This window comes from Callithrix jacchus, chromosome 6 (genome assembly GCF_049354715.1).
Source record: "Callithrix jacchus isolate 240 chromosome 6, calJac240_pri, whole genome shotgun sequence".
In the NCBI taxonomy this organism is placed as follows: domain Eukaryota; kingdom Metazoa; phylum Chordata; class Mammalia; order Primates; family Cebidae; genus Callithrix; species Callithrix jacchus.
Genome location: NC_133507.1, coordinates 67,489,780 through 67,515,243, shown reverse-complemented (window position 1 = coordinate 67,515,243; position 25,464 = coordinate 67,489,780). Strand labels below are relative to the sequence as shown.

General features: G+C 37.1%; 1 protein-coding gene across 1 annotated transcript in view; it reads right to left on the bottom strand.

The window, feature by feature from the left end:
- Window positions 1-25,464, bottom strand: part of FAP (fibroblast activation protein alpha) — a 70,394-nt gene that overhangs the window by 5,386 nt on the left and 39,544 nt on the right. The window contains exons 15-21 of the mRNA XM_002749390.6: window positions 23,905-23,958; window positions 22,191-22,315; window positions 18,131-18,178; window positions 13,125-13,223; window positions 12,573-12,642; window positions 11,648-11,842; window positions 6,888-6,942 (exon numbers count right to left, since the gene is read on the bottom strand). Of these exons, the coding sequence (XP_002749436.1) occupies window positions 6,888-6,942; window positions 11,648-11,842; window positions 12,573-12,642; window positions 13,125-13,223; window positions 18,131-18,178; window positions 22,191-22,315; window positions 23,905-23,958 (646 nt within the window). The remainder of the gene's footprint in view (window positions 1-6,887; window positions 6,943-11,647; window positions 11,843-12,572; window positions 12,643-13,124; window positions 13,224-18,130; window positions 18,179-22,190; window positions 22,316-23,904; window positions 23,959-25,464) is intronic.

Genomic DNA, 25,464 nt, shown 5'->3' with positions numbered 1-25,464 from the left:
CTTCTTTCCAGAGAAAGTCACTCTTTAGAGAGGGAGAATGAGTGAGGGAGAGAGAGAGATGTAGACAGACATGGTGCTGGTAATAGGTCAGTGGCAGGGGTCTATTTTTAATTCGGAAAATGCATGGAATGGGAGAATCAGCTAAACAGTCTTGCTGAATCCAACAGTTAAATAAAGAATTCTCAAACTAATTTACGGTTTTATATTTCTAGCTCTGGGGAATTTTATTGAAGACCTTTAGCTACAAAACACAGAATAAAAGAGGGGGCTCCGATTGTACCATGAACTGTTTGTTATACTTGGAGGAGAACTGAACCATGTTTTAATAGGGGAATAGTATATTTTAAAAACAGAAGATACACTTTGGGTTTGAAAATCCTTCTTGCAAGTGAAAATTCTCTGTCTGGTTTAAACTTTCACTTATAATTTAAAAAATGACTTGTTTTGATTAGCAGGTTTGTAGCAACTTCTGCTGAAATGGAAGGGGTTTCCTTCCTTCTTAATTTCAAGTTCAAGTGAGAGCAGAGTAACCCTGAGACTTCTAGAAAAAAAATTATTATCATTTACGGTTTTATTGGCAAAGAGTGTTTACTACAAATAAAAATACTGAGTCCGGCTTCTCCTTTCCTATACCCCAGAGCAGGAAATAAAGTGAGACTTGAGATTAAAATAAAAGACTTTGCATATCATGAAAAGGTTTTTGAAGATTTCTGTTGAAAATCTCAGGAATTATTAATCTGTATCTATTCATTGATTAGGTGATAGTGCTGTATTTAAATAAACTTTTCCTATTTTCAGAATGAATACAAATTTTCTGTGGGAATTTGTAAGAGCAAAAGCAATGATATCAGCAGCACAACAAAAGAAGGTGTACTTTAAATTCTCGGGCAGCTTGGAAAAGCTATTCCTATTGTAGAAATGAAGAGGGGGGAAAAGAGAAAACCCGAGTTGACTTTTTCCTGCCCCCCCCTCCATGAGTGGGGCTCCCAGGCAGAGTGGGTGGCTGTTGCAAGAAAAGAACCCACAGAGCAGATTGGCCATGAGAATTCTGGAATTTTGTCCTTTGCACTTAGACGCCTTGCCATTTTGTTTAAATGAAGGATATCTTTAAAAACATTCTTAGAAGGGCACAGGATTTTGAAGGAGGGTTTACGAAACACTCTTATTTGAGGCATAATGTACACTGGAACATTTTACCTCTAGGCAATAATAATAACTAGCTAACAATAATGTGGTCAGGGTTATTGCAATGGCCTTTGTGATCTCACACAATCTGTCTCCCTTCTCCCACCTCATTTCTCCCCTTCCTTTCTCTTCCCCTTGCTCACTGGCTCTCTTGATGTTCTTTGAACTCTCCAAGCATGATCTGGCCTCAGGACGTTTGCAAATGCTGTGACCTTCTGCCTGGAATGCTCTTTCCGCAGACATTGTCATGCCTCACTTCCTCTCCTCTTCAAATGTCACCTCAAATGAGCCTTCTTTGCCGTTCTGATTTAAAATCGTACCAACCTGTACCATCCCTCTTTTTGTTTTGTCTTTTTCCACAGTGCTTAACGTCATTTAACACTCTCTATATTTTACTAATTTATCTTGTTTATTGTTGTTGTCCCCAACCATTCCCAACTCCGTAAAGGTAGATATTTTTGTCTGTCTTGTCAATGAATGTATGCCTATCACTGAAAAGAAAATAAGGCCTGAGACACATAGGAATGGAATAAATATTTGCTGAGTATGTTACTTTGCTATTACTTCATTTAATCCTCAGTTTCTCAGTGAGGAAATTATTGCTGCATTTCACAATGAGGAAACTGAGGCTCAGAGCAAACTTACAGTGGCTATGGAGTCAGTAAGCAGCAGAGCTGGGACTCAAACCCAGGACACTTGACTCAGTCACCCATGCCCCTTCCTCTGTATCCCTATACTTAGGGCAATCTCTTTTGGGGAAACTATAAGTTTAGAGTCTAATATAGTCTCATTAGAGGTGCATTTGTCCTACTTTTACATCGTTGATCACACATAGCAATTCAAATTACTTATAATTAGTCACTGGGAGAGAAAGGAACTAAGATTAAATCATGAACTAATGCTTATTCAACACCACCTGGCTAGGCCTATATTAACAAAGCAAAGCCCAGAAATGAGGCTGTTATTCTAATAATTTAGGCAAAACCCTTGCTGCTCTTCAATTGTCAGAATAATTGTGTTGAGTCTTCTTTGCATATCAGGGTTTTGCAACTCTGACACTATTGACAGTTTGGGATGGATAATTATTTGTTATGGGGGTTGCCCTGTGTATTATGGGATGCTTAACAGCATCCCTGGCCCCTACCCACTTGATGCCAGTAGCACTCCCCTAGTGTGACCATTAAAAATGCCTCCAGACATTGTCAAATGTCCCAAGGAGCAAAATCACCCTGGTTAACAACCACTGTCATAAACAAACACTTCTTAGGCACTGTGGTGGGCATGTAGTGAATATTTATCAAGCAGCTAAAACCAGGGTTAGTGGGCTTTGTTTTTTGTAAGCCAGAAAATGAAAGGAGAAGATAAAAGGGTTTCTTCTCCATTTCTTGAACTCAATAATGGAGGGTAATGTGGGATTTGGAGATTATTGACTAATTGACTCCAAAAAATTTTGTCTGGTTGGGTATGATGTATTTCCCTGACCACTATACTAAAACTTCATGGAAACACATATATTTATCCCTAATGTGAAACACAATAAGAGCTAAGTATGGTAATTTTCAATGTCATTCTCTTTCCCATTTCCAATTTGCCAGAGGTCCCTGCTTATTACATTGTATAAGAGCACACAGAGCTATGACCTCTTTTAACTGCTACTTCCCTGCCTAAATTCAGGCCTTTTATATCCGTTTTCAGTATTACTGCTCTCCTAGCCCCTTGTCCCATCCTCTCCCCACATGTCAGATTATCCTTTACTTTGCAGCCAAGATTATCTTTCTAAGACACCAAAACCATGCCCTGTTGACTTCAAAAGCACCTTACAAAGTGGTGTCCATAAAAAACGTTGTCAATATGTGTTCTGGGATGGTGCAGGAATAAGGAATTGTGGAATCAAATACTTTTTGGTAATATTGTGTTAAACAAAACTTGACAGTTTTCTTTACCAGTCTTTATAGAGCCTATATACACTATTACCTAGAATTTGTGATTTGCCAAATTATTAGACCATAGAACATTTTCTTGGTACTAGTGGGGCACATTTGAGGGGAGACATGGATTTATAGGATTAAAGTCAGTTTAAACAACATCATAGATGCTTGATGTGGCCAAGTATTGTGCTAAACAAACACAATTCTAGCTTTGTGCTCAGAAACAAAGCTAAAATGAGACACAGTCCATTCCTTTGATGAACCTACATTCTCATGGGAGAAACTAACTAGACAGATGAAGATAAAACATGATAATTACTATAAGAGAAATACAAAGAGCTACTGGAGCACAAAGAAAATAATTTCTGTGTTGACTCTTAAAGAGCAAGTGTGAGTTATCCATTTGACAGTGAGGAAGAGGTGGAGAATGGAAGAAGAGAATGGACGTTGAAGATGTGAGAAACAGCATGTACAAAACATGGGAACAAGGAGGCATGGCTATGATTTAAATTATTCAAGGCACAGGGAGAAGTGGCAAGAAATGAGAGCGGACAACTAAGCTGGAATCAGATCGCCAAGGGCTTTGCATGCCAAGAAAGCTGTCTGGGCTTAATGATGCAGGCAGTGCAGAGTCCTATAAAATGCATAAGCAGAAAAGCCACACAGTAAAAATTGTTTTGGAATGATAACTTCATTAACCACATTGGACCTTGTAAGACCAAAGCAGGAGGATAGTTAAGAAGCAATTAGAATAGTTAAAAGATGCCACCCAACCTGTCCTCCATGGACCCAATCATCAGCATTACCTGTGGTCTTGTTGGGAATAAAGACTCTTGAGCCCCATCCCAGAAGCATAGACTCCAAATCTCTGGTGTCTTAACAAGCTCTACAGGTGATGCTTGTGGAAACTAAAGTTTGAGAATTTCTGGCTTAAATTAAAAATGAAGAAACTTAAACTAAGTCAGTGTCAGTAGCAATGATGAGAACTGGCTTTGAGGTTTAAAGGTAGAATTGACAGAACTTACTAATCAATGGAATTTTGAAATCAGGGACAGAGGAGGTTGAAAACAGCTCTCAGCTTTCTAATTTGGGTGAATAAGTGTGTGGAGAAGCCTTAATGAAGATTAAGGCTTGTTTTAATATAGACTTTAAGAAGTTTACCTTAGGTGTAAGTTAAGTTTGAGGCCCACATGAGACATGGGAGAGATGACCGAAAGGCATTTGAAACATGGAGCACAGAAGAGTGTGCTGGTGGCAGGGATCTGTATGTTATCATCATCTTTGATGCCACAAGGGTTTGCCAAAGGAAAGGAAGACTAATGAGGGTCAAGGTGAGATCCAGACCCAGAAACACCAATATTTAAATAATAAATGGAGGCCTGGTACGGTACCTCATGCCTGTAATGCAGTACTTTGGGAGGCCGAGATGGGTGGATTGCTTGAGCCTAGGAGTTTGAGACCAGCCTGGGCAACATGGCAAAACCCTGTCTCGAAAACAAAAGAAGGAATATTAGCAGGGCTTGGTGGCATGTGCCTGTAATCCCAGATACTTGGGAGGCTGAGGCAGGAAAATTGCTTGAATCTGGGAGGTGGAGGTTGCAGTGAGCCAAGATTGTGCCATTGCACTCTAGCCTGGGGGACAGAGAGAGATTCCATCAAAAAAAAAAAAAAAAAAAGTATAATGATCGTAGATTCACAGAAGAATGAAGAGAAAGATGTCACAGCCATGCACAAAGCCCCTTCCCTTTAGGTGGACTAAAAGCCTGTCTGTTATCTGTATACTTACTTATTCAGACTCATTTCCTACACTTTCCTCAAGATGCTTTACAGTTTTCAAGTTTCAGGGATCCCTGGCCAGCTCAGTCTTTCCATGTGCACCATGCTCTTTAACTCAAGTCCTGGGCATTATGGTTTTCCCTCTGCCTGGAATGCTCTGTTCCTCAGCTATCTTCACCAATCTCAAATGCTAACTTATTTTGGAATCCTTCCTTAGCTCTACAGCCATAATTATCCACTCTTGTCCCCCTGTACTCTACAGCAAGTTGCATCTCTCTTAACACTTGGAACATTGCTGAGCCAATGCTTATTTTGTTGTCTGTTCCCCTACAAGAGGTCTAGGACTTAGACTTACCCATCTTTTCATGCCCTATGGAACCTAGTACAAGACCTTGTAGAAAATGTACTACGTGGATGAAAGAATGAACAAGTCAGTGATTAGACAAACAGATTCATAAACATATGTTAAATCTGAAGAACTGATTTAAAAACCCAGTATAGTATTAATGTCTTTATCTACATACCAGTTCCTCCTGCTCAGATGTTATATCACGTGGCTCAAATTTGCTCTCAGAGTCAACCTCACAGTTACCACCATGTTGGAAAGTAAGCAATTGAGGGGTGGGGGTTCTAATGTACTATTTCAGTTGCATTTGTCCAACTAGATGTGGTGTGAATCTATTATTGAAGAATTTCAGGCTGATAGGGATATATTTTTGGGTGATGAGTGGGTTTTTAGAAAATCATCCCACGTAGATGGTTTTCTACCAAACTAATACCTAGAATGCTATAAATAAAATGAAAAGTTCTACTTTATGGTTATTTCAAAGCCTGCAGCAAAAGCAAAGTCCAACTCTAAGAGAAATGTTAATGATTATATGTATATGTTCAACTTAAAATTAGAATCTTTCAAGGATTTGTTTTAGGAAATTTTATAAAAATGGATGATAGGGTAGGTATTCTCTGAAATATTTCACTATAGAAATATTTCATTTATTTCTACTCATTTGAATTTTATTCTGTTTAGATATTTAACATTTGATAGTTTTAAGAAGGACCAAATGGCTTGAAGTAACAACTGTCTTCAAATTCCTAACAGCTCTTCATCTGGACACTGAGCTGAGTGGAGCTGAATCCTGCAGATTCCCTTCAATATTGGGTTTCATTCCCTTCTCCTGGTGCAGGCCACTCTCAGAGAAAGCCAAGAAAAACAACCCAGGCACAAATGGCTGCAAATTGACTTGCAAATGTACAAATTCAGACCAAAAAGTGAAACAGAAAAACTTCTTTGAAGGGTAATTATCATAATTTATAATGGGCAAATCTAAACTCTTTCCAATACTTCTCTTAACTTTCCAGTGACTTAATAGTCATAACTGATAAGTTTGGCCACTTCCTTTAAATGTGTATTTTCAAAATATGCACAGCTCCTCAAATGTGAGATGTTTTCTCCATGACCTATAATTAGGAAACTAAATAGTACTTCTCTCCAGTTAGACAGACGAACATTCCGTCTAGTAAAATAATTTGATTGCCAAATAAAAAGAAGCAAAATCAAACAGCTAAGACGTGACTGCTAGGCTAGGTAGGAAGGAATTTATATTCTGAAAGTTACTGTGATTTCAAGTTGTAGCTCAGATTTTTATAAAAGAGAAATGAAAAATAAGAGATATATATTTAACTCTAAAATAACAAAGGAATTTAAATCTCTGATGGATATGGTTCAGTTCAGTATGCTATAATCTAGTAACAAAGGCTTAAATAAAAATGTGTCAATTATGAGTTAACTTACTGTACAGGAAAGAAAAGATAGAAAAAAAGAAACAAACACTTAAAACCACCACTTTGAAGCCCAGATTATCCAAATTGACTGTTTCCATTGACAGATTAAATTATGTTGCAACATTAACATTTCATGAGAAACCTTCTAAACGAACACTTCAGAAAATGATGATTGCTGAACTGAATAACAGGCATAAAAAACATAAAACAACTCACCCAGCCCCATATGGCTATTCTTTTTTCATCAATGAAACCCATTTCTATGAATTTTCTGAAGTAAAAGAAACAAATTTTTAGAATGTTAAGTGTGTACACATGACATTTACTTCATTACACAAGCATACTTAATCCAAAAATTTAATAGAAATGCTGCATTTTCTTTGTTTAAACACATGCATAATAAGGCTGCATTTATAAATAGTTAAAACAATATTATCATGTTTTCTGCAAAGAGATAAAAGGATCCTCTTAGACTCTATTGTACAGTTATTGAGTGGTAATCGCAGAGCGGTAAGGTCTTGTATCCTAATTGTGGAAGGGTACCTGAGACTCATGGAAGCCAGAATACCAGTTCATAGTAACACAGGAAGTAGCAGTACCATTGAGCAGGACCAAATTTCCAAATTCCCAGCTAGTGGAAAGAAGGAGTTTGTTCTTGCTGCTTTAAATTGCATTAATTTCTTATCACCTTATTTGTTTAGTTGTTAATGATAATCACCATTTTATTTTGAGTGACATTTGAGAGAAATATACAACCCTCTTCCATTTTGTACTTAGGCATCCTCAATTCATGATATATGGGGCAATTACAAGTATCTTTTAAAATATGGAAATAATTCCTTTACAGCTCCATCACAGAAGAGCATCCATTTGAAAACTATGTTGAAAATAAATTTTTCTCTAGGAGCAAAGGGCTATGCTGAAGGACAACCTTTAAAAAGTCATGGGAAACACTCAAAATGGAAGGTTTCAAGCTAATTTCTATCATATTCCCCTGAGGGCTGGTGTTCTAGAGCAATTGTGATTTATCTGGGGATTGGTTTGATAAAAACTACAGAAAATTTCAGAGAAATAGAAGCCAGAGTAGAATATAGCAAACTGGATCAGCCATTGCCGAAGCCACTGTATACAACAGTAACAGGAAGGACGGGAGGAGACCAAAGTGAAGCACACAGTCGCAGAAAAACACCACATTCTTGTTCCATTCAATCACTGTTAATGACCTTTCTCATCAGTTCTTCTCTGGAAGTAGAACTGAGTGATTTTCATTACTTGAATAATGTAGTTTCTTAAAGGGATTTCACAGCAACCATTTCACTCTTGCATTGATTCAACATGCACGTTTCTGATGCATAGAGGAGTTGGGCAAATGCCCGGGACAAACAGATGGGAAGAGGCCCCGTTAGTCACAGCTTACCCGACACTGATTCTGAAGGACACTGAGGAGTCTACAGAGAAGAAATGCAGTAGCAAACGGAAAGTTGCTACCTGTGTGGATGCTGCTTATGGTATAGCAGAGAAAATGTGCAGCAAATTGTGGCACTTGAGCAATTCTTGCACAAACTTCACAAACCAAATGAAAGAAGAGAAGGTTCACTTTCTTGTTAAAAAAAATCTTGCTACTAGTGCTTGAAGACAGTTCTGAGCCATAAAATCAATCGAGATTTTATGATTTCCCAGAAGCTAGCAATCATACTGCCTTACATCTGGGGTAAAAAGTAAATAACAGGTGATACACGGGAACAGGAAACTCTTAACAGCTCTCTTCCTAGGTTTATTCTGAAAGGATGACATTTACAGGAAATGATAGTGCAATAGTTAACATGGAAATGAAACATTAACACTGGATGTGGCAGGACTAGGTTAAAGGTTAGCTAGATAAGCTCAGCACTTCCAGACCAAGGAGGCACTATAAAATTCACCTTCAAATTCTGAAGAGTTTCCCAGAGGGTTGTAAATACTGTTGATAATGCAGTTATATCAACAAAATGTCAGTAATAAATAAAAAGGATGTTTTTCTAATTTTGGAGGCTGGATTGAACTTTATAATTTTTATCTCATAAAAATGGCCTGAAGCAAAGGTAAACTTGGAATCCTAGTGATCAATTATTATCCTATTTTTGAAATATCCTTATTGATACCATGTATAAAAGCATGATAGAATATTTCATCTCATATAATACTTTCCCACCACTAACCTTCAAGTTTTCAAGTTGTGGGAATATAAAAAATCCCAAATATACTCCAAATGAGCAAAGTTGCCCTTATAACCACCAAAGTTTTAAGGGTCTCACATATGTACCATTTGGAGAGAAGCCTAAAGAAAGCAGGTTCCAGTCTGCTTTATGTTTGTGGCTTCAGAAACATCTCTTCTGAAGCATTTTCTTTCATATAGACAAAGGTTATACAATGATATAACTTCTTTTTCACCTAATTTGCTTTGTTTAAATCTATTTGTTGGCCTTGAGTAGTATTTACTGTTGTTTCCAAATGCGTATGTACAATTTTCTTTTGGTATGTCAAAAACTTAGCCAGATTGCGTTTTATAAAAGATTCAGGGGACAAATTTTATTCTCTGAGAGGAAATTTAAGTAGAAGTATTATAATCTCAATTCCCCAGGTCAGATATTCAGTGTCTGATTCCTCACTTCCTTAGGAGGTATATTGATTGACTAATTCCCAGGATTATCATTCTAAGTCTATCCTGTTTAGCTTTTGTTTTCTCAAAGCATTGGCTTATAAGGTTTCATTTTCACTGTTGCATAAGAATGATTTCAAGCAAAAACCAAGGCCAGCTCATCATCTGTCATCACTACTGTTGTTTATGGGCTTTGCATGGGACCACATAGCGCCCATGTTTTCTGGGGTGTTTAACAAGAGTTTGATCTAACAACAATGTTGTCCCTTCAGAGTGTAGGTGGCTTATTCTCTTTTACCAGATCATAAGCACACTGAAAACAGAGATTGTAAATTGCACAATTTTATACAAGGTGTTCTGCAATGGCAGGTATTAATACTAATATCAGATATGTTGCTGAATGGCTGAGTAAATGGGTGAATATATGTTTTCCCTACAGCAGGAAGACTTTCTTTGAATTGCATCCTAAAAATGGCTCAGAGAAAGTAAAGGTATCTGATTACCATCTCTAGTCCATCTTCAATTCTAAATGCCAAAGACAAACTAGTATTACTGTGAAAATCAGTAGAAGCTAGAATTTATAGCTTTGTGTTCTGTATGTTGAACATCATGGCTCAGGTTTAATGTTTCATTTCACCCAAGCAAAATATTGAGAAGGTATTTCTTCTTAGGTTCAAATGGTGCATTTGTGGTAATAAACAAATGCATAAAAGTATAATGATATATTTTGTTGTTACTGTTGGGTTTTGATGAGGATGATGATGAAGACATGATTTTTTTAACCAATGCCAAAAGAAACCACTTTTTAGCTTTTTCAGCTTTGGAAAAGATCTAATTAAATTACCAATGAGGCATAATTGTTACCTCTGTTTTCATATAGTTCCAGGATTACATGTCCTTGATGCTTATTGTGTGGTTTAAATGCAAATAGATGTGAGGCACAGTGCTAAAAAAAGTTCCTCATGGAATTAGGCTATAATTCTGAGAATTGTGTTAATGTTCTCATTAAGATACACAACAGCCTTTATATGAGAAACTGATGTCTCAGTGAGGTTTTTCTATGAACTATCTTGTTCAAACAAGTTAATAGTTGAAAGGCCAAAAGTCTAAATCCATAAGAAAGAGGGAGCTTCCAGAAATTGAGTGATAGCTACAAATTTTAGTATTAGTAACTTACTTACTAATTTGTCATACTGTACTGAGATAGATTTTATGTTTTATTGAACATTTTGTGTGCTCTTAGCATGAAAAAACACTTGAAAATGTATGAGTTATGGATTTTTATTTTTATTAATATTTTAAAAAATAATCACTTGTGAGTCTAATCTCTTCTGCTTTGATTAGAGACAAAAATATAGAAAAGTGTTATCTAGGCCTGGCTCCTGGCTGTAAAATATTATCTTAGTTCTGCATGTTGTAGTGAAATAATTAAGTGTTGGTGACAGTAAGGAGATAAAAAATGTACTAAAGAAATTTCCAAATTGCTGTGTGCCTGTGAAGCAGTGTTTGACCTTTAGCTCTGCACATGCATATATATTCATGACTAAAGAGTGCAATTAGCCTACCTTTTAGATTTATAAACTATTATTCTCTAGCTTCACCTACTCATAACATAATAACAGAAACCCAACAACTATAGAGACATTGCAAGAAATATTTGCACTGTGTTTCTAAAGAAGTCACAATTTTGATACCTATATAGTCCTATTTCCGAAAAAAGTGATTGAACCATAAACCATGTTTGAAAATATAGTTGTGAAGAAGAAATCAGATTATGAATCTGTCTGTCCTCTAAATGTTTTCATAATATAATTTCTGTTGTGTAAAATGACTCAGATTTGTCAGATGAAAATAGGCAAACACTTTTATGCTGCCATGGCTGACTGATAGCTAGTTTAACCACAAATGAATGCCTAACATCTAAAAGTCTGCAGTGATGATAAAATCTGGAGCTGTTTCTACACTTATGAGGTAGAATCCACAATGCTTGAACAAATTCAGACATTTGTTTGCCTGAAGATCATCATTAGAGTTAAGTTTTTCTATCAATTGTTAAGTAATGGAACTAAATTAAAAGAGAATGAATGACAGCACATCAAAAGAGGTTGTCATTTAGCACTTGAAATCATTTTTATATACATTTATTAGCTCTCTTCCATGAATACTTTTATTCCATATTTGGCAAAAATACCCCTTTAAGATTAGTGATAGTTTTAGACCAAGTTAGAAAGAGAGAGAGAGAAAAAACAGAATGAAGTCATTAAGAATGAAGAAACACAATAGTGATTGCATGACTTTTGTTGAACGTTGACGTCTGCTTGAATGAGAAGGTGCTCACCTGACAGCTGTAATCTGGTCTTCAACTTCATAAACACCCAGCTTTCGATACACTGCATACAGAAATTTGTCACCTTGGAAAGCTGTTCCTCGACCATCCACCAAGGCAATGACCATCCCTTCCTTACTTGCAAGATAAGATATCCAATTAACAGCAAATACAGACCTTACACTCTGACTGCAGGGACCACCATACCTAAAGGGAAAAAAAAATCTTTGATTCTTTTATAAAACTAAATTTCCCATCCTTGCCAAGCATTGCTTCTAGTAATTCCCAGTACAATTATGTGATAAAATAACAATGGCGTTAGAACTGGCTCAAAATCAAGAGGAGTCCAGGCTTTTCCCAGAGGTTTGCTACAAGGAAGTTGTTTTGGGACACAGCCTCTCCTATTCCCCAAAACGGATACATCTAGGGTTGGCATTTCAAGGAATATGTGTGGGTTTTTCGTCATTTCTGCCACCTGCCACTTGCTAAAAGCAGACATAAGATATACTAAAAAAAATGCTTGGTGTTTTAAGCAAATTGTGTGTAGGTCAGCACTGATTTTGGGTGTGATTCCACTAAATGTATTCTATTCCTTTATTTCATTTCTAACTCAATTACATAAGACGCGAAGATGATTTACAATATTTTTTTTGGCTGCAATTTCTCTATTTCAAAGGTATTCTGACACATTCGGCAAATTGCCATACAAAGGAAATTTGACACAGCAAATGCAAGCAAGTCCAGCTAAAATCTCAAAACTTCCTCAATCTATTTTAAATAGCCATATTTTATTTACTCTGATTAGTTGAGGAATATATAAAAACAGCATCAATAGGAACGGTTACCAAGGAGAATGGTTCATTCTATTTCATAAATGTGTATTTCATCTAACATATTTTCAGTAAATAGTTTTTACACCAAAGAAAATATTACATACACTTGAATTAGCAAGGGATACTTCTTTGATCTGTCAAATTGAGGAGGAAGAATCATCTTGTACCATAAAGCTGTGAGGAAAAAAAAAGGAGAAAAATCTATATTCCACAGTACTCATAGCATCATTTATTGTCTTTAATAGCAATATATACCATAAGATCAATTTACAACTACTGAATTGTTAAGAATTGAGGATATATTTAAAAGTAACTTTCATTAAATTTTTGTGTTTAATGTATAAATGACTAGAAATCTTGAATTACTGTTCGTTCTAGAAAGACACACTCTAAAATTAAAATTAGTTAAGTTCTTATTAAAAAATGTCAATGTGGAAAGGAAGCTATTGAAAAAGTATAGGATCAACCGTATTCACAAACATATTAAAGATATTTAGTAAAACTAAATATCATTAGAGTAAGATTATTTTAAATGAAATCCTGTAAGATGAATAGATCACAGAATTTGCACTCTAATGTTTACCCTACACTTTTTTGAAAGCAAGAAAATTGCTCAGCTTCATATCTATAAATGAAAAGTTTTTAAAAGATCTTACTAATTTCATCTACTTCAAGCTTCTTAATTTCCTCTTTAGGCAGCTGGATATTTTTCAGAGCATCTTCCAATTCCTTGTTTCCTTCCAGGATTTTAATTTCTGAAAAAAGTTAAATGTTCATTTTAATCAAAAGTATTTCCATGAACAATTTTTTCCTTAAAATTCCTTTGACTTCAATATGGGTGAAACTGAAACTGTGAAATGCTTGCTTAAGAAGTTTCATATTGACAAATGTATTTATAATCCAAGCTTTAGAGCAGATACACGCTTGTGAAGGACATCACATTTTAATCACTATCTCCTTAATTAATCCTAATGGTATCAAAACACATTTTGAGCAAAATCACGGGCGCAACAATGTTTATTCAACCATGTTTTTCCCTCTAAACCTATTTTGTTTTTAAGTTTAAAGCCATGACCTAAGTAGGCTTTATTTTTTTTATCATATACTTAAAAAAATGTAGTGGAAATACAATCTGGATTCCTAAGTCTTCAAATTTAAAATAATTAATTGTGTAATTACAAAGTTTTTTTTAAATTTTCAATTTAAAGTTGAATATTATTTATGTGATTTTAGAAATGTTTTTTTTTCTTACCCATTTCCTGTTGTACTTGACTAACATAGGATATTTTCCCTTTTTTGGAAATTGAATTACTGTGTATGATAGTCTTTCAAATCCTTTCTCTCAAGATAGTTATATATCTGAGTAAGACAACAATACACATATACACACAATATGCTCTTTCTCTGTGTTAAACCTTCAAAAATCTAAAAACTACTATGTATGCTTGAATACAGTTATATTTCACACCTTAATATTTGAAAAGGAACAAATCTATTACTCTTCTGAATCTGTAGATTGGTCATAGATGCAAATACGTTTCTAGCAATAGAGGGCTTTTTGTAGGCTTTATTTTGAACCTGGGATTTACATCAGCATCTTCTCTAGAAAAGTTAATCTTTCAATTATGTGCAGTTCTAGCTTTATCTTTTGAAAGAGGGGCTGGATGACTTGTGAGATATGTTTATTTCTACAAAAGATGTCCATGGACTTCTTGTTTTTATGCCTTTTTGAAAGAGTGGTCTCTGAAGAGAGGGAACTGGAGGAGTGCTTGTAACTATACTAAATTTGCCAAACCACTTCTCTTGTAACTCTCAGTTTTCATATACTCATGGCATTTTGCTCCAACATGTTATATTTAATCTTAGCACAAGTATAGATGTTTTGGGTATGATTTGTATAAGATACATAATGAATTTCACATTAACTTTGGGTAATCCATCAGGGAAGAGATACTTATGACACCTTAAAAATTAAAACCGAAAAAGTAAAATGAATACATAATTCTAAGTACAGTAGAGCCAACCCCTTCATTCTTGCATGGATTCTGTGTGTGGAGCTGCCATGGATAAAGAGACTCCTGTGTGGACCAAGCACACAGAGTGGCTGATTGATTGACTGATTGTTATTTTTATTATTTTACCATAAGCACTAGAAGTGAGAGACAATATCTGGGTGTTGTCATGTTTTTACGGCTTTGACTCCTTCTCCATTCTGTTCTTAGCTGTTGAACTTTTCTGATACATGACTTAATGAAATGCCAAATTTAATCTAAATGCTTTTATGGTTCAGAGTTGCATTTTTATGGATAGTGAGTGGGCAGTTTTTTCATCTCTTGGAGCACAAACGCTATCTCGCAGGGCTGTGGGGAGAGTGAGAGGTGGCAGCTGGCTTCTCAATAAGGCTGTGCATTAAAAATCTATAACCTAGCAAGGGGAGTACAGGTCAAACTGTACCTTTTACTTTTTCACCCATCACTGTATACTCAGTACCCTGCACACACAGTACCTAGTATCTGGCGTGAAGTATATGCTCCATATGTATTTGTAGACTCTTCATTGTAATAAAATTGAGTTGTCAGAATGATGGGTCTTATACTTGATTTCTTTTTGAATCGTTTACTATCCCATATTGTTCGTTAATTAAATTATGTAAAGAATCCATGGAAAGGATGATTAATAGGGGCATGTCATGAATTGGTTAATTTTAATGAGCATTTTCTGTGCCCAAAGCAACTAACCTTTAACTAGGCCCTCCCTGTCAATTCCAGCTCTTCTGGATTCCCACAGAATCTGGTTCAAGTATTACTTGCTATTTTCAAATAACCTTCCCCCTCTTTGCAGGGAAAATGAAACCATTTCATTATGTTCCAACTTTCATACAATTATACTAACAATTTCTTTATTTTCTCCCATCTCATCACAAGATGTTAATCTCCTCACCTCTCTCTGAACTGCATCCTCTCTCAACTTCTTAGGAACCTCCCTCCTCTAAGTTTTCAATCCATTTTTTCTCCTGATTTCCTCTATCAACATTTACTCATACTCAAATGTTTATCCTCTTTCAAAAACAGAATTAAACCTACAACAATCTTTTACAGCTTCCATCCCACCAATCCCCTTTTCTCATCACAGACCGACTGGAAATACTGCCTTTTTTAACTCACTTATGCAGACCTAATTTTGCTTTAATCTGGCTTCCACCTCCACTGCTCCACTGAAATCGCTCAGACCAAGCTAATGTCAATCTCCCTCTTGCTGAGTCCATTAATTTAGAGCAAGTCTTCCTTCACTCTCTGCAGCATCTGACACAGCTGATTATTTCCTCCTCCTTGAGCTCCTCTCCTCCCCTGCTTTCCACAATACCATACTGTCAAGTTTATCCCTCTGCTTCTGTTCCCTCTTGGTCTCCTCTCCAGGCTCATTTTTCTCCTTCCATTTCTAAGTGTTGATGTTCCATTCAGTTTTGTTGTACGCTCACTCTCCACTAACTCTATGCACTCTTGTTTTGTCCATTCTGCTCATATAATCCACTTCCAAGGCCTTAGTAGCCATGCGCTCCATAAACTAATGACTTTCATCATTATCTCAGTCCAAACGGGTCTTCTGGCATCCAGATCCAAAATGCTGTCACTACAGAGCAGCTCCATTTAGATATCCCATCAGCCTCTCAAACTCAACATTTAAAACAAAATTCATCATCATCCCAAAGGCTGGTCTCCACAATGAGTGCTCTATGTCAATAAAAAACCATTAATTTCAAGCCAGTTATCCAAACAGCATCAACACCTACGTCATATTCATGAGTTTCAGGTTTGTGGTAGCTATCATTAGGAAACATTTCCTAACCCCTCAACCCAGATGAGCTGCTCTTCCTGTGTGCCTCCAGGCTTTCGGTAGCTCTCCTATCTTAGAACTTACCCAACTGTATTGTAACTGCCCATTTCCATGTTCATATTCCCCACTCATTTATAACCTCATTGAGGACAAGGACATTATCTAACCTGGTATCTCTTTATTTTATAGACCCAGGAACTAGCACAGTGCCTGGCTTAATGTGGTAGAAGTTCCATAAATATTTGTTGAATGGAGATTGCTGACACTAAACCCAATGTAAATAAGAGACACAGCATCTGCTGCAAATCAGCAGCTGAACATTTACTGTTAAAAATACAAATTTTCAAGCATAATATAAGACGTACCGTATTAAAATCTTTGGGGAAGGTCTGCGAATCTGTATTTATAATGAATACAGGAGAATAATTTCACATTAGGCAAGTTGTGGAACTGTGCTCTGAAAGAATTTGAATTCTATCTTTTTCAGTTAGCACTTATTTAATTACGTCAGACATATTTGAGGTCAACACGAACACTACCTATTTTGTAAATAGTGAGTAAAGTGATAGAGCTTCAAAATCAGTACAGAGATTTGCCAGGAATCTAATAAGGATCTCAAGAAAGTAGAAATTCATGGTATGGAAAAAGAAAGGCTGGCTATTATATTGCAGTCATCATAAAATGAGAATTATACACTGATGGTGATTTCTATTAAAACAAATCCTTGTCTACTTGAAATCAATCTCACTGACTGAGGTGGCCAAATTAAGAAATAAAACCCGTTATTCTTAAAAGTATTTCCTTATTAGACACAAGGTTTAAAAAAAAAACCTTAAAATGAAACTAAGTTCACAGTCCCATAATTACAATGTCTGTCCTGTCCAGAGTTCCTGAATCGACTCCAGTTTTTTTCTCGTTATTTTCACCTGTATTTGAGCCATTGAGCTGACAGCCAAACTAATCCCAAGGCAGTCTCCTGACTTGTCACCAAAGCTGTCCAGGGACAATTGCAGGCACGAGTGCTGAAGAAAGTGATATCTGCCTCATTGTCCCCAGCCTCAAACAACTCCAACCCATAATGTTGCTTAATAGTAAATCAAAATATAATAGACAGCCAGCAGGAAGAGTATCAGAACAATTAGACACTTGGACAACTCTGTTGAGAGCAAAAACGTCATCTTTGAGATGTGAACTATTCTGAACCCATATCACAAATACAGGATACAGGAGGACTGCCTTAATAGCAGTTGAAAATGGAAAAAGCCTCCAAATTTCAGGGCATTCATACATGACAACAATGTGATGTAGCTGTTAAAACAAAAAAAAGCTGGCATGCCAGTCACCTTCTGCTCTGAAATGAAGAAGTTACATGTAGAATTTGTTTCCGGTTTGGGATGTTAACACACACACACACACACACGCACGCACACACACACACACACAAACAATCCCCTACCCCCAACCCCCTGAGCAAAAAAAATCCTAGGAATTCTATTTTGGAAGGAAGATCGTACTGAATGTGCTAAGTTTTTTCCCAATTCTAATCTGTGCTTTTTATAAGGCTGATTGGAGAAGATAGAATTAAACTCTCTGATATAACTCATCTGTGATATGCCAGGTTCTCATTGCAAAGAATTATTAAATTTCATAGGATCATGTTTGACCCAAATAATATCCAAATCTGTGCGATAATAAGTTGTGTGATAACAGGATTCTGTTGCAGTTACCCTTGGTGTGGGAAAACTGTCCTGCTTTCTCTAGCGGAGTATCACAGAGATTTCAGGATTTCTTGAGACAAGATAAATAGCATGCAAGAGAGAGAGAGTACCTTGATCAGTGCGTCCATCATGAAGAGTAGAAATAGGGATACCCGGGCCTGTGTGCAGGATGAAAACAAAATCATGGCTTAGTGTTAAAATAACACTTTGTTTTCAAGATGGGCTGCTGGTTGTATTTATGATTAGTGTCAAGTGCCAGTACATCTTTTAATTCTGCAGCTATTTTTTCCCCATAAAGAAGAAAACATCACTTTTAAGTTACATTTAAACAATACATGAGATCAAAGCCCACTCAAAGAACAGCTGTGAGAGAAGCCTTGCCTGTGCACTTTTCCAAGACTAATCCTGAATTGTTAATATCTAATTACACAAATGCACCCCAGAAGCTGCAGTGACAAATGGCCTTCTGGGAAGATGTCATGCTGTATTGGGCCAGTTTTGACTGTGTCTTTATTATCAAATAACCTTCATGACTACCCAGATTGTATTTTCAATCTGGCTTCTTGGTTCAATGTTCAGTTTATTTGGATGGGTAAAATCCAGTATTTTTTCCATGCAGTAATACATGCAGAAGTTTATATGGGATATACTTCCTTTAAAGAAATGCTGTGGCAGGTACCTGGGAAGCAGTTCTGGAAGGAAGTTTTGGGGGTGGTATTGAGATGCACACTTCTGGGTGAAGCGGAGGAAGAATAGGACAGGGAAGGAAGGTGGAGGTCAATACTGTCACATAAAGACCCCTAGATGACTTGTAGAGTTGTCTTCAGTAGGGCAACAAGGCTGGCCTTTAACCTCTAGCATGGAGCAGCCATTGGATATGGTCTGGGAGAAGAGAAAACTCCAGTGTGTGGTGGGGGAAGGTAGCAGTAGGGGTGGTCAGCTGTGAGTCGTGAGCCACTAGCACTCTCAGCTGGAGAAATGAGCGAGTCAGTCCTGAAGATGGGGATGAAGGGATCTGGCTGGCACACCAGTGTCCACTACATAGTCCAACATGCATTCAGCTTCTCTGTGCAGAAACTGGCCATTTTAACAAGACCTACAAATAATTAAAAACTAACTATTTCTTACCTGAAGTACAGAATCAAATAATGTCTGGAAGTATACCTTTTAAACGTAAATTTCCTCAGGTGCTCAATAGGTTAAAAGCAACAAATGTGGAAGTTGGGGATAGTTGTTCATTTGCTCAAAAAATGAGACAAATGAACAGGATACAGGTGAGGATGCTGCCTTCTGTGTGGAGGGAACCCATTAGAATAGCATGCTTGGCCCATGCAAAGCAGAGGAAAAATGAATTTTTTGTAGAGTTCTGAGAAGACTTGGGTATGAGTAGCTCCTTCTGTTTTGCTTCTGGCATCTTTCTGCCTGCAGAGAACATGCTTTTGATCTGTTCCTCAGTGCTATACTTGTGCCAGTGCCAGGCTCCATGGGGGAAGATTGTGGCTGCCCTGTTGTACCCATATTTGTGTAAGTACAATTCTGGGGTGCAATATTGGGTATTGGAAAGCCACACAGCTTTACCACATTTTCCAACCAGCCTTTACAAATAAGAAAGATAATATTTTGGTTTCCCATCTGAATCCTAGTCTAATTTGGAAATGAGAAAAAGGGATAGTATTTATTAGGCTCCCTCAGGACCCAAAGGTTCCTGTGTGGAATCTCAGAATTTTATAGAATGTTATTGCAGAGATTTTTATTTTGATCAGTTTTTCATCAAAGTTATGAAAAAGGACAAATACACATATTACACTTTCGGTAAGCATGTAAAGATGTGAGCATGAATCTAAATTTCTAGACTAAACAACCAGTATCTAACTTGTGGAATTTTCATGGGTGCATAGTTTCAGTAATGGAAACATGCATATCTTTTTCCTTTTTTTGCCTAAAAAATGAGACCAATTAATGACTGACTGCATTTGACACTGGACGGAGGGTATGATCATAGCAGCCTAAACATCAGTCCTTGAGAAACTTATCTTGTATGCTTTTGTTCCATCAGCATCATCGATATGATTTTACCTGTTTAAATCCTGTCAACTGGGACTTACTCACCATCCCTTGGGAGAGTTTGAAGTTACATAATGAGGCTTTACTCTTAGTCCTGAAGGGAAAGATTTCAAGGTTTTTCCTATGATGGCGCAGTGACTCATTTTACTGGAGCTTCAAAAACACCAGACGATGTGATGCTTCCCACACAGTATATTTTTTGCTAAATGGGAAATTACCATACTGCCGAGGAAGAGTGAGTGGTGGAAAAGTCAGGCGATTCAAGTTCTAGAAAGGACTCTTCCACCAACTTTTGATAAGAGTTTAGGCTTTTATTCTTCATTTCTTCAGTGGGCACATAGGCTCAAGTAAATATTAGGAAGACAAAGTAATATAAAATGTGGGACAATGCCTTCCCAAAACATTAGAGCATTATACAAATGCAGAACGTATACATATATAAGAACATGGATGTAAAAATGTAGTGTCACTGATGCATTCCTCAACAAATACATCAGCATAAAACCAGTTTTTTGGTAGACTTTGCAAGGCACAGCAATGCTTTGATATTACCTCATACCTATGTTAATGCTACAAATATTGAATGTCCATTATGTATTAGACATTCTTCTTGGTCTTAGGAATACAAAGATGAAAAGAAAGTAGCCCTCGCCTTTCAGGAGAAAAAGATAGATAAACAGATGACTCAGTATGGTAAGCTCAATGATACTATGTGCCTGGCATGTAAGCTTTCAATCTATGTTGCATAAATACATAGCTTGGGTTGAAAAATGTTGCATATAACTTGAGAGGGACATTTAATGTATACCTTTAAATGCCAGTAACCACAATCAGCACATATGGTCATGCACAACAATCTCTTGACATTTCAAAGATGCCACTGACCAAACATTTTATGAAAGTGTTATTTCAAACCGACATCTTTGTGCTATCTTGAAGAGAGCATTTGGGTTAAAATGCTTAGTCATGTCCACATAGTCAAAGGAGCTGCAGCTCAGGTTCAGGGGCCAGGTGGCTGGACTGAGCAAGTGGCATATTAGGGTGGCCTTCATTCTGGTTTCCTTTATGGAATCTTCAGGGCCTCTGCAACTGAGCAGGGATATCAAGCAGTCAAAGATTCCGTTTGTTCTTTTTAAGTCACATACCCCTACCAGGGGAGCTGATACCAAAATAGGAGGGTAGCATACATTTTGCAATACCTTTTCCAAGTACTCTCTCTCCCAGCCCCAAGACAGGAATAAGTTGGGGGAAGTGACAGAGATTGGAGAATTGGAGATTCCCAAGTCCCCATAATGACTACTTAGACCCCGATACATTTCACTGATCTATATTGGCCTCTTAACCTAACCTGTTTTATTGCTTGCCACATGCTCAAGATATAAATAAAAGGTTGTGCATAAAATAAAATTATATGGGTAGAAATTATTCATTAAATGTACATATGTCCTAAACAATCAGGAATTTTTTGTGTGTGTTTTATTACCTATGGGTTTTCATATTTGAATCCATTGCTAACAATGTTTTCCAAATTTAAAAGGACAAACTGAGTGACAAAGGTTCATTTTCTATCCCCATTGAAACTACAGGTTAAGGAATTACTGACCTCTGAGGTGGGGATCTCAGGTTTCTAAGCCATTGTTCATTCCCCTGGCTGTGAGAGTTTGACATTTCTCTGGGCAAATGGGGCCGAAAGTCCAGCCACCATTTTATCAGAGAACACTTGTTTTTCTGGTGTTGCTCAAGTCCTGCCAAGGCTAGCTGGTAGATTGCCTTTGCATGCAATTTTAGTGCTGCAGAATGTGGTGGTTAAGAGCATAGGACTTAGAGGCAACAGACCCTTGCTTTAAGCCTGGCTGGTGCTTAGCAGCAGTGTGGACATTTGGCACATTACTCTGTTACCCCAAGCTCTGTTTCCTTAGCTGCAAAAAAAGTGAAGATAATAATACCTTCCTATTCTCCCTTCATTTTTTTTTCCCAAGCACACGATAAGATTGTTATGTATAACAGGTGCTCATTAACTGTAGCTAAGAATTGATCAGATAGAGGTGATGAGGATGACAACAGTGGCCATGGGGATGGTACGCTTATGTGAGGTTCGTTACCTACCATAGCAGATAAGTGCATAGTACTTGGCGTAGTCGCTGAAAGTTGCTGTGTAATATTGGCACCTTTCTTTCCTTAGATGGCAAGTAACACACTTCTTGCTTGGAGGATAGCTTCCAATGCTAATTCTAGAGGGAAATGAAAATAAAACTAAGCTGAAATTTTGAGATTGTATTTATCAAAATGTACTACTCCATGTAAAGTGACTAATTTACATATTGACATCAAACCCACTCTATTTTTCTGTTGCCAATATCATTTAAAGTAAAGGGGAATTACAGTATTTTGATGTAGCTTGATTTTTGATCCATCTTTGCCTTAATAGACACAAACCTTGAGGAAGAAGCCCTATGTGGTTCCCCTGGAGTGGGAGAAATATCTAACAGCTCAAATGGCAGTGAGGTAGTCACTTCCCATAACCATTCAAGTCTTACTCTTCACATAGTGCTTGGGAATGCATAGTTCTTCATCTTGTTATCTCTCTTTTTCCACCCCATGGCAAAACATAAAAGGAAAATCTGGCAATATTACCAAGAAAGAGTCCCTGTTCTTACCATATATCAGGAAGGGGAAATTAATAATAAGCAAATTGGAAACAAGAAATCGCAGTTCTATGTGCCTTCTGTGCCTTCATTCCTTTCAGCAGGAAATTTGGGCTCGTGGAAGCTCAGACTGGGAATGCCCCCTCCACGCAGTCTACACAAGCCAATCTGCGTGGCCCACATTGGCCCCACATTCACTCTGCAGAGCCATCTGTGTGGTTTCTGAACAGGGTGATTGATTGGCTTTAATACACAGACTCGGGGACCTTATCCCATACCCTCAGAATCAGAATTCCTGTGGAGGAGTTTAGATGATGTCATGCCAGGGTCTGGGCAGGTCAGGACCTCGTGATAAAGTAAGATCACGATCCAGGAGGGAACAAAGAAATATGACAGAGGGAAAATTTCTTATTTTCTCATTTCTCATTTCCTCTGTGAGGGTCAATATGCTGGCATATGTCCTCACTTAGGTGTGACCTTGGAAACACTAGGGAGGTAGTTAAGTGCAAGGGCTCAGAGATCAGCATGCCCAGGTACAAATCCTGGCATCAACATTACCTGCCTCGTAGTGCTGTAGGAATTAAATGAAGTTACATAGGTAAGTCAGATTAAAAGGTGCCTGGTATATAATAGACTATCAGCATGTAGTAACTATTGTTTTTCTTTCCACATCCAGAAAGGGCTGTTGAGGGCACCATTTCAATCATCAAGGGGACAACTGGACTAAACTTAAACCCTAATATAGGAACAGAGATGAGTTATGCCAAGGTGAGCCACAGTAAAAGAAATCACATATTATAAGAATAAAAACAATGCCTGGTTCATACTAGGTATTCAATAAATGTGTGTTCAATAAAGAAGTGTCCTCAATTACCTCTATATTTAGTTAAAGTGTTTAGCACCAAAATAGCATCTAGCATTTAGATGAACATTCAAATTCCTTGTTTTTTTTTCCATTTGAAAACAAATATTTTGAATTGGCTAACATTTTAGAGAGTGTGTGTTTTTAATACTGATGTAGTATACAACATTCTCCAAATGTTTTCTCTCAATTCATAAAAGGATTTTTATTGCATTCCACACTTTAAAAATATTTTCCATCTCCTGGGGATGATGATTTTTTAATATTAAAATATAAATATATAGAAATATCAGAACAAATGGATATAAATTACCTATAGATATTTTTTCTTCCTGGGTAATCTTCAAATTCATTGCTAGAATAAAACCTGAAAATATATTCAGAAATTATTAAGTATTGATAAGTAAATGATAATATAATTGTTACTAATATATTAACATAGATAAGCATTCATCCAATTAAACTATTTGTTAATTGGCACTTAGGTACACAAATAACTGCCATTCATAACTAAACTTTGGGTATTTATTCTGACTTCCAAATCATTAGCAGAAGATCAAATTATGCTGAATACTGTTTTTATTATAGGTGTATTATATTCTGATCCATTATGAAACATGCAAAATAAATTAAGAAATTTGATTAATATTGCACCTTGTTTTTTCCATGATTAAGAAGAGTTTACTTGTTAATCTGTACTATATTATTTAATTTTATCTGTGATTCTGAGTGCGCCTGGAATTTATTTTATAGAAGCTCTGTCAATAGACAGGTTTGATACTAATGGAGCATATCACACTGGATACCACACACAGGGCATGTACGTCTAGCCAGATGCAAAACAAGTTATGAGAGAACGCGCTTGCTACTTAAGTATCCGGGTTCTGACTCTAATCTGTCTTAAAATAGCTGTGAAGTGGGAAATACAGTTTTATGACACGTTTTTCACTCTGCTGTGTGTACATCTGAGTATCAGAAACAGTCATTTCTCCCCAGGAATGTGAGAAGTTTGGAATAACTGAAGTTTGGTTTAATTCTCAGGGCAATTAGGCAGTCCAGTTCTCACTGCATCCCAGATACCATAAAAATCTTATTAGCACTAAGAAAAAAGCAATGGAATACAATTCATTTATAGTACCAAATGTATCTCCTAAACTAACATCTTTCTATGCATCTTTACTAACTTCGCATAACTCCCATCGTCACTTTCCCTTGCCATCCCCACATCACCTTAAACTCCTTTTGAAAAAAGGACTCAGGATCTTTCTCCAACATCTGCCTGCTGCTTCTTTGTTACGTGGAAGCTTCCCTGATTGTCTCCCTCTCTAACCCTTGCAGTGGAGTCCAGTTTCCCTCTTTTCTCTCTCTTTTCCCTCACAATCTTGCTTTGCCAGTCCTGTTTAGCCTTCATCTGTCTTTACCATCCACCCCGTTCTGTCTTCTTCCATTTATAGAGAGTGTGCATTGAACTCCTCTGTGTCAGGCGCTGTGCTGAAGGCTAAGGATGCAAACAAAGAAGGAGGTGCAGTTTTGTCTTCAGAGCATCTACTGCATTGCCACTATTCTAGTTCACGCCTCTTACGACCAGAGCTGGGGCTCTCCGCCTTCAGTTTTTCCCCACCTTCTTAACACATTATGCCTACCTGTTTTGAACATGTCACTCCCCCTTACTCTAGTGATTTTAATGGCTGCTCCAAAAAATATCCAAACACCTTTGCCTTCCATTCAAAGAATTCCAAAGATTGGCAATAGACTTCTGACAAGCTTTTATCTCATGAGCCTGGACTAATGGTCTTCACCTTTTTCTCCTAGAATTCCAGCTAATAGCTGGCAGATTTTGAACACTAAGAGAGGACTCCTAGATGCAGACTAT